The 10678-nt window shown below is 45.0% G+C and overlaps 1 protein-coding gene across 2 annotated transcripts in view; it reads right to left on the minus strand.

Moving 5' to 3' along the window:
• AHCYL1 (adenosylhomocysteinase like 1) overlaps positions 1–9853 on the minus strand; it is a gene marked incomplete at its 3' end in the record, with an annotated part of 41480 nt that extends 31627 nt beyond the window's left edge. For both annotated transcript variants that reach the window (XM_082834588.1, XM_082834589.1), the window contains exon 1: positions 9472–9853. In XM_082834588.1, coding sequence (XP_082690714.1) covers positions 9472–9591 — 120 coding nt within the window. In that variant the 5' untranslated portion in view covers positions 9592–9853. The remainder of the gene's footprint in view (positions 1–9471) is intronic.
• Positions 9854–10678: the final 825 nt, after the last annotated feature.

The following is a 10678-nucleotide window of genomic DNA, read 5'->3' on the forward strand; positions in this document are numbered from 1 at the left end:
ATTAGTGTATATATGTCAATCCTAATCTCCCAATTCCTCCCCCCACCCCCCCCACCCCGCCCCGTGCTCTCCTTCTTAACCTTTCTGATTTGTAAACATTCTTTACTCCACCAAATTAAAAACCAAGCCTTTTCCAACCTCAATTAATTCTCAACTGGCAAATAAGAACAGAAACCACCACCAGAGTAATGTTTCCCTCTGGGAAGTCCCGGGGAAGGGGTGCCACAGGGTCAGTCTATCCAGTATGCATTTTCCTTGGACTTACACTTAGAACACAATGTTCCCAACCAGCTTGGTCTCTTCTCTGTTACAAACCTGAAGTAAACAGATTCTACAGCAGCTACAAGCCTGTTACCAAGGCCACTGTATTGATCAGTATAATTAACATTCACAATTCATCTAGTCCAGCATGACAAGCCAGCTGGGCTATTCTCTATAAGAGCTGAACACTGGGAATCTTCATGTCTTGCTTGCAAAGAAGTCTGGTGCTCTGGACACTAAAAACTCAAGTATTGAATTAGAGGCTGGATGCCACCTGGCCACCCACAGGAAACTGAATTAGTTACTAGAACAACTGAACACACTTGCCATTTCTACAAAGCACAGACTTCTACTTCCAAAACAGCAAAATTCTGGAGGTCCCCCATTCCCCTGAATCCTGCCTAGGTTACATACTGTGGGGAAACAACCTACACAGTATTCTCAGTGCCAACCAGAGCCCAAGCTCCTGATTAGGGCAAGCACTGGCCCAGTTGCCTGAAGACTGTGACTCTGAAGGTGTGTTTCAAAGACAAGGGCACATACAGCTTTTGAGCGCTGAGCTCAGCCTTTGGTGCAGAAGAGGCAGCCAGGGTTGCAGAACGAGAAGAATCAGAAGTTTGCTCAGCACTGCCAGGCAGAGCTGCTGTTTATCACTTTTATGATTCCAACACAGATTCCAAAATGAAACTGTTCAACTCATCAGTGGCCCCCAAATCTCAAACACCCTAAGAGTAAGCTTAAATCAAGAGTAAACCAGAATACCACTTTCAACTGTGGGCAGTGTCCCTAATGCTAAGGGTTTCAAACTTGGTGGGAAATTCAAATTACCTTTCCCATTATGCCATAAGGACACCTCTAAGCTTCTGGCCTACTGCCTTGTGGTTCTCATGCTACTGGACTAAGATTCTCAAATCTTAGCCCGAAGAGTCTCTTACCTATTTCTGGCATTATAAAGGGATCTACTAAGCTGTTAGACATTCTCATCAATTTCTCACCTGCAGTTCTTGGTACTCGTTATCACTCACGTGGGAGGGGGTCTAAGTTAGAAAAACAACACTGGCCAGCTGAAGGGGAAAGTGAGGCAAAGCCACCATGTGAGTCCAACTCACTTCCTCCTAGGGACAAGCATCTCAAAATACTTTACTCAGTAAACAATTATTGTCAGTATTATGTACCAGGCCCTACATACTATACATATGTATGGGATATGGTCCTTGTCCTTAATACTGTTGGTCTAGAGAAATCAAATGAAAAGTAAGATTCAGATATCACCGTCAGTCTTGAAAACAGTCTGAGAAGTACTACATTGAAATCAAACCTATTTTTGAGAGACACAGAGGAGCAAATTATTTTGTTTAGTTTTGATACGCAGTCTAGTGAGTTCCCTATTCTAAACACTGCTATGGAATCAACTCTGGAGATTTAGGGGTACCAACAGTTCCTATGAGAGCAATGGGGCTGAGATAGTACAAAAACTCCCAAAAGTTGCTGAAACGCTGGTTTCAGTGTGCATAAGTTCCTCAGTTGAACCCTCAAGGCCTTGATAATGAGTCTCTTGGGAAGCTGAGGAGCATCCCAAAGAGGGGGGTGAAAAGAACACCAACAACCTCAGCTTTGTTCCAAGGACAAGCTGCAAGCTGGAAAGTTAATCTCAGCTGTTTCTTGATCTGTAAGGGAGAGAGATACTATGGCTTAGAGGCCTGGCCTTCTAAATCAGGGCTTTTAAAGCCAGGATCCAGAGATGAGTTTCAGGGAGTCCCATAAATCCTCTGAAAGTATAAGTTTCTGTGCTCCTGAATTTTGCCGAGGAAAGAACAGTGATTTTTATAAGACTTTTAAAAAGGGATCTGTGACTCAAAAGATTAGGAACCACTGTTCTGGAGTCTCTAATCCAGTGAATATCTCAGGAGCATTCCCTCAAACTGGCAAAAGAGAAACTATTTATCTACCTTTCACACATATTTGTCTACTTACTGACCTCCCTTCTGAAGTTAACAACGGGTGTGTGTGTGTGTGTGTGTGTGTGTGTGCGCGCGCAGTTTGAGAATTCAAAGCGAGTAGCTCTTTTCTACATCTCCAAAATAAAGCTAACTGTCATGAGAGCCCAAAAAGGTTTTCTTTAAAGCCTTTGAGTAAGGATACAATGTGGGGGTGGTCAAAGAGGGCAGAGCAGAATCTATCCTATTGACTTTCCTGACAGGTCTCCTTTTTGATTTCAGGATCCTAAAACCGTAACTGGAATAGGTCATAGCCCAGAAACTTTGACTTGCAGTCAAGCCAGTCCTGGGGTAAAGGGAAAAAGTAATTCCCATTATAATACCCATGGAAATCTGTCCTTCAAAGGTTCACCTTAATACAATTAATAAGTACTAGAAGAGTAGGAGCCATTTATTAAAAACAGAACTTCCAAACTCCTGACACTGCTCAAAACACAGTGGTATGAACAGCTTCATTCAGGAGGCCAAAATGAATGGAACATGGTTATACTCATCTGCTCCAGGCCTTCAGCCCCTTCATTCTGCTACTCACCAGTTCACCATCCAGCTCAGAGAGCTGCGCACACTGCAGATCAGCACATTAGCATTTTCCTTGGCACCTTGAGCACATAGGCACAGTGGGATTCCACTGATGCCATTGTACACACACAGGCTCAGGAAAGGAGAGAAAAATACATAAACAACAGGGCTTGCTCTAGCTGAGCAGTTCTTCAGATTGTAAAGAACTAAACCTGAGGCAGGTCCAAGATGAACAGCATGGAACAGTGAGCAGTCCCAAACCCCTCCCGTTAAAGCCTCACTGCTAGCACACAACTAAGTACAGGGTGTCCATTTTAAAAGAACTGAACTGGTTTGGGCTGGTAAAGGAAAACACTTTAAGCCCATTAAGCCCTAGAAGTTAAGTACAGAGGCACATTAGCTGAGGCAGTGGAGCTTTCAAGACAAGAAAGCAGGAACATGCTTTGCCGTCCTAGACTGGCGGTTCTGTCAAAGTACTTTCCCAATCTCTCCCCAGCATTCCAAATAATACCCTTCATCAGTAGTTCATTACACTGTTTTATTCTGTGTCCTGTTTGGGTAGTAAATGATTAAGCCCCACTGTATATTGCTAAGCAGTACCAATCATTATATACATTCTGAGATTAAGGCACCTGACTGAATCCTTTAGAAAAACTGAACAGAGATAGGAACAAAAATGAAACCAGTATGAGTGTTAACAAAGGCAAAGGGTGCTCCACCCTAGATCTGTAACTGCTATGGAGCAAAGGCCACACATTTCTGCAAGAGAAAATCAGTTACACGTAATTAAGAGCAGGCTGTTTAGAGCAGAGAGAAACAGTACCTGAGTGGGTGTGAGGGAGTTGGAGTACACAGGCCTGGGATCTGAAGGTGACCATATACAAACATAAGGTCACAGCTCAGATGAGCCTTTGGAATTGTTTCATGTGATTCAAAGATTCTAGTTTGGAAAGACTCCCAAACTACTACAGGTTGAGGAAATAAACTCCCGGACTCAGGCCAATGTCTGACAAACGCCCTCATTCTATGGGTACACTGTCATTATGGGGAATGAGGTGGGGGAGTGGTCAGGTAGAACATATCTCATTTCCATCACAAGCTCTAAACTCTCCCACTGTCTATATACTTCCTGGAAATCAACACATAGTCTAGTGTTCAACCGGAGTAAGCTCTACATAAAATAACATTTTTGTCAGGGAAATTTCCTGTTGAAAAGATATTCCAATAGAAACATCTTTGTTTTGGCTCTTTGAGAATATTTTGAAATTCCATATAAAGCAGGGTACTTTTCAGAGTGTAAGAAGGCACTCACTGACTAGCATGCTGGGATAACAGGCATAAACCTGAATTGTACCAGGTAAACCAGGACATATGGTCACTCTAGTTATAAAGGAATAAGTACACTAATTAGTATTTACTAAATGCTAGTCTCTTCAACAATCTTGTAGGACTATCATTATTCCTCATTCCACAAGTAAAAAAATGGAGGCTCAAACAGGTTCAGTCACCCAGCTTGTCCAAAGGTCACACAACTTTGAGATGGTAGAGGCTGAAGGTAAACCTCACTCCAAAAATCAAGTGCTTAACTTACATCATACTCCTCCTCCTCCTCACAGTTTTAAGAATAAAAAGGGGGAAGTTAAAGAGGTCTCAGGTAACAGCCAAACAACAGTGGGATAGCAAGAGAACTACCTGAATGAGTCAAAGGGAAATGTGGAATCAGAATAGAATTCACAATTCAATGTGAATTTTTAACTACTTACCATATGCAAGGCACTGATAGTGCTGACAAGAGCTGGAAGGAAAATTTGTGGTAAGAATCTGTCTTTAACCTTGGATTCTCGGATTTCAGGAAAAAACTCTGGTCTATGCAAATGTACTGTTCTTCATACATGAGGGGGGTGCCTCTGCGCCACCTCAATGTGATGTATTCTGAATTATTATACCCAGTATAAGGCTGGCCCTTCTTTATAAAATTTAATATTCAAATTTCCAAACTTGGGAAACAGATAGGTATAAATGATTATCCTTTATTGGCCAGTTCCTTTAAATAACAGCCCCAAGAGAGCATTAAGGTGCTTATTTACAGATTGTAACTACTTGAGGTGACAGAGTAAACTTTTAGGAGTCACAGGCAACTAAAGATCTACATGATTCTATGTATCAAAATATCTTTTATAAACAACTTTACAAGAATATTATATTGGGTAACACACACTGGATCCAAATGATACCTTCCTGATGAAACAAAAGGTACACATTTATAATCTTGCCATCAAAGTATCTAGACAATGAACAGATTTCTGTTACAAGTTAAAAATCTAAAGGAATTTACAACAAAGTAATATGGAAACTGTGCCTAACGAACTAAACAGAATCAAATAAGAAAAAGAGAGGTAATCAATATCTGGGGGAGAAATCTAAAAGAGATAGGATCTTCTTACACCTCTGATAGGATCTTCTTACACCTCTGACTCCTGTTCAAAGACTGGCACTAAAACAGTAGTCATTCTAAAGAGAAGTAAGAGATACTAATGATGTGGAGAAGATAGGAAATGTCAACCTATCAAATCACTTCTCAGTGAATCTAAGAAGTACAGGTGTAAATTCTATAAAACTGCACCAAGGGCTTCCCTGGTGGCGCAGTGGTTGAGAGTCCGCCTGCTGATGCGGGGCACACGGGTTCGTGTCCCGGTCTGGGAAGATCCCACATGCCGCGGAGCGGCTGGGCCCGTGAGCCATGGCCACTGAACTTGCACGTCTGGAGCCTGTGCTCCGCAACGGGAGAGGCCACAGCAGTGAGAGGGAGAGGCCACAACAGTGAGAGGGAGAGGCCACAACAGTGAGAGGCCCACGTACCGCAAAAAAAAAAAACAACAAAAAACAATAAAACCGCACCAAGAATTAGCCATAACATAATCCTGATAAGAAGTGGATCATCCTAAACATCTAAGCATTCCACTGGGTCTCTACCTGGTATGCTTCCTAAGTCTCAGCTGACCCTTCTGATGAATTAGTGCTATACATGCTTTATTCAAATATATCCTACAAAGAATATCCTACAAGCAAAATTGTTCTGTTGTGTTCTTTTTCTCCTTTCCCCTATTGTGCTGGTGGTAAAGGTCTGACTGGATAGATCCTAGGTCAAATGCCTAAGGTATCACTCTAGAAAGTCACCCCAAATGTTGGTACAGATGCTCTGATAGGCCTTCCAGAGAAACATGTCTATCTTACAAGGTTTTCATCAACAAGCTTGGGTTTATTCTATGGAAAAAGAAAAAAACCCTTGACACAATGTCAATTTCCAAAGGCCCAAGGACAAATATCACAGCTGTAACACGAAGTAGCAGAAAAAGAGGGATAAATACCCAGTTATGATGGGGAACTAGCTGACTTGTTTGGTTTGACTGATAACTGCCAACATTAAACAAGGATTCTCTCCAGCTGTGGTACAATGTACACCACCCTTACAACTCAAGGACTCCTTTTCTCTCCCAAATTTTCCTGGCAATTCCATCTGAAAGCACCAGTGACAGTCATGAACAAGCCTTAACACGGGAATCAATACTATAGCTATTAATACTGTCCTGTGAAAATTTCCTTTAGAACTTACTACCAGCAGAAGTTGTCTCCCTGAGGAAGTGGTGTGTATCATTTCCCATGTCTGCTAATGAGACTATAATTCTGATTCCTTTTATCCTCTGGCTCCTAGGAAGCTTAGAGTTGCATGTGATGATCAGCCTTGTCCACTGTCTTAGCCCTCAGGGTTAACAATGTTTTTTTCGTTTTTTCTATAGTTTGGACTTCCCATCTGTATTGTGTGTGTCCTGTGTTATAAGCCACCTCAAATGCTCATTAAAGACAGGGAGTGTAAGTATGCTAATGGACTTCTTTTTAAAAACCACTTTTGCTTTCTTAGCTCCCAACACACACCTATCTGCACTTGTTCCAAACAAAAAGCACTTATTTGGCAGATGAGGAAACGGAGGCACAGAAGCTCACTTGCTCAAGGTGGTGCCCATTTAGTTGGCTTTTTGACACTCAGATCAAGCTCTGAATCAAACCAAAACAAGTCCCATTATCTACACACTACTGTGGTAGATCCCGGGGCATACAAAAATGAGTAAGTTGTGATTATAGCTGAAGAATCTTGCTATCTACGCTTTTAGTTAAACGACATCTAGTCTATCCTAAAGTGAATAAAACTTCACTAGTTACAATGGAATCTGTTCTGACTGAAGACCATCAAGGTCACCCTGCAGTAACCTATAGCCTCCGACTGGCACCAGAAATGTCCTCATTTCCTGAGGGGCCTCAGGGCTTGGAATGATCCACGGATTACTTGGTCTAGAGCCACGCTGGAATCCTCACAGGCAAAGGACAGCACTATTTGAAGAGGCCTTTTCTCACACCATTCAATACATGCCAAGATAAAATTTCTTCCTCTAACTTTGCTCATGCTTTCTCACATTATCAACACATGGCAGAGGTACAAAAGTGACTTAAGTCATTATGTCTGATTCAGCTGAAGTTATGAAAAAACAGATTACTTAGGACTTGCAATGTGACCTTGACTAGTCCTCGATCAACTCATTAACTAGATAAATGCCTTTCATCATCACTAGGGGAAGGGTAATTAGTCATCATAAAGCACTTTAATACAAAGTGCTGTGTAAACACTAAACAACAAAGCTCAGAAACAGCAAGATTAATAAGAAACACAGGGGTACATTTACCAGCAAATGGAACTTACAACAGGGTCTTCCCACATTCCTGGCAGAGACCCCTCCTTTCAGCTAATGGAATATGAGTCGCTAAAATCATTAGCACTTGGCCTGACAATAGTTCACATTAGCAACATTTCTCCTTGAAAGAAAAGAAGAAAATTTATTCCTGGTAGGCAGCCATAAAGACATCTCAATTACTAGTTAGCCAGATGGACAATTACTATTTGAGTACCTACTATATGCTAGGTACAGAGCTAGGCACGACAGATACAATGGTGAACACAAGTCTCTGCCTTTATGGAGTCTACAATCTACAATACAAACTTTGTCTTATTAATAGTGGCACCTGCAGAAACAAAGCCTTACTAAAATAAAGGCAAGTAAAAAAAAGATGCCTAATCCCTGAAGAACTAGACAAACAATAGGCTAATGGGGAGAGGAAGAGTTCAGGGAATTAGGTTACCAGGGATTTCCCATTCTTTCCCCTAACTCATCACAGGTACTATCCATATTCCATTAGCTTATAAAGACTGTGACTTTGTCTCTACACAGTGCAGATTACAAAGGGTTACTGCTCCAACAAAGCAGTCAGCTGAACTGAGAGCACTAAAAATAAGGTCAGTCAGACTTCTTAGAATCAAAGGATCTTCTACAAAGTGTTTTTAGGCATTCTATTGGTAAGATCTAAATTTTGTGGGAAGACAGAGCTAAAGCACACAATGGTGACCTGTCTTTTCAGCCCTGCATTTGATTTCTGGACTGGTAGGTTAATTTCCTTAAAAGAAAAAAAAAAAATCATCTCTCCCACTTATGACAGCTTACCTAGTTCAGCCTGAATGACTGTAACTATTCCTGCAAACCTTGCTTTGTGCAGCTTATACAAGCAGTGCATCCCATCAAACACTGCAGGAAGAGACAGCCTTGAAACTCTCTGTCTCTATATAGGAGGAAAATATTTATCCAGGTTCTTAATTCGTTTCAGAAAGGTCACCTCTCTGCAAAGGTTCTCTGGTCTACTGTTAACTGGGTACCAGTTATGTGGAAAATCAAGATGTGTTTGGCAGAAAATGCTCAGAAAGCACTAGGGATCCCAATTCCACCACTCAGAGAGCTGGTTAGATTAAAACCTCCAAAGGCTGTCATTTAATCTTCCACAATAAGAGAATTAGAAGGATGTCCTTTGAGTTCAACCCACAGCACAACAGACTAAACTTGTTCTGCCTCACTAAGTGCAGTAAAGAATGAGCAATCGTTCTTTCCCACCCACCCCTCCAACCCACCCAAGCTCCTTTCTCAAGGGATGCCTAAGTGATCTATTCACATGACTCTACGATCAACCTGTATCCATGACAGTATCTGCTGTCACCAACCTCCAAAGGTTAATTTCTTAAATATGTCTAAACTAGACGACCACAGAAGGTGAAAATCAGTTTTCTTTTCAATTTCATGCTGCCCTCATCGTTTTCACCTGCATAAAAGAGCTAGCTCCACGCATTTTTTTCATCTTGCCTCCAAGATCGCACGCAGTTGTTGGATAAGCCGGCCACTGCTCCCAAAGAAGCACTATCAGATTTTCACACTCACCTGAGAGGAGACTTCCCGTACACCCTCATCCCGAGACTGGTCACTGGGGTCACTTCGTTCACCCCCTCCCACTCCCGTCTTCCAGGCCCTTCATCCAGGAAAAGTCAGTCGCAAATTTAAGGCCCGGCCCTGTCGGGTTTCGAAAAGATCCCGGAGGACTTGGGCCGAGGGACAAAGGAAAGTGAGGTCAGGGTCTGCCTTTCCAGCTCGGGATGGGCCTGGGGCCGCTCACCCTCCACCCCTCACACCACCTCCGTCGTCCCGGGTCCCTCAAACCTTGCCCCTTAAGTCCCGAACTAGCTGGACCCGGGCCCGGAGCTCGCTCGCGCCCCTTCCGCGAGGCCCCAGCCCGGACCCCTGCCGCCACCCAGAGCCCCCCGCACCTTCTTGGGCGCCTTGGTGACGGTGGCCATGAAGGAGTACTTCTCGGCGTCCTCAATCTCCTTGGCCTGCTTCAGCTCCTCCCCAACACCGGGCAGCGGCATCGCGTCAGGCATCGACATCCCCCGGCCGGCCCGGGCCGCGGCTGACCCGCCGCCCCCGCCTCTTTCCCTTACGGGCGCCCGCCCGCCTACCCGCGCGGCACCCTCCGACACGCGCTCGCCCACCCTCCAGGCGGGGCTCCGCGCCGAGCCGCGTCCGGTGCTGAGGTGCTGGGGCCGGCGCCTCGTCGGCTCGGCCGTCCAAGACAGCCGGACAGCAACGGCACCGACAGGAGCACCAGAAGCAAGCAACACGGAGCTCCGACCGGCCCGCGCCACCACCTCCGCCGCACGCAAACACGCACGCAAAGTAAGGGTAGAGGGCGGTGACGCCACGTCGAGTACTGGCAGCTCCCGGCGGGCAGGGGAGAGGCGGGGAGAAACGGCGCTCTGTCATGACGTCACCACTCTGGACTGGGCCGCCGAAGCCACCCTTTTTCCTAGCTCGCTCGGGAAGAAGCTCCAGGGGTGAGCCGGGCCCTTTGTACCGCCAGGTGGCGCCATTAGCCTTGTGAGCGGCGCGTGGTTCCTGCAAGGTTGCCGCGGAACTGGAGGGCCTTTGGACTGCGGGGTTCCAGGAATGGTCTCAGAAGGGCGTAGGGATGCTTGTGAGCAGACCAGAGCCCCACACGACACAGCCTACACCCAGTCCTAGGAAGCTTCCGGGGCCCAAGATAGCCCACTCACTCACTGCCCCCTCCCCAGACCCTTTGAAACAGAAGCCCCTTCCTAAGAGGCAGCGTTTGCCTCTTTGACACCATAAAGGTGGGTAGAACAGACCCAGAGCAGTGTGGTTTCTGCACATATCTTTGTGACCTCCTCCGCCACCGTCTCCGCTGGGCCTTGCTTGTTTATAGGACCTTCGTGCCGCAGAGCTGGTGGGATAGGGCTAATGATGGGTCAGAGGATGGAGAAGGAGGGGTGGGGGACGGGAAGAGAAGTCGTTGTGTTCCCCCACACCCGCTCCGGATCAAGCATTATACTCTGACAGCTTCCAGGGCCGCACCAGGGCATTCATGGACTATTCACGTGCTGTTACTGGGCTCTACTATGTGCTACCCCTGTGCTAAGGCCCTGGATAATACAGATGTGTGTAATACATTTTATG

This window comes from Leucopleurus acutus (genome assembly GCF_964270905.1).
Source record: "Leucopleurus acutus genome assembly, chromosome: 2".
Lineage (NCBI taxonomy): Eukaryota > Metazoa > Chordata > Mammalia > Artiodactyla > Delphinidae > Leucopleurus > Leucopleurus acutus.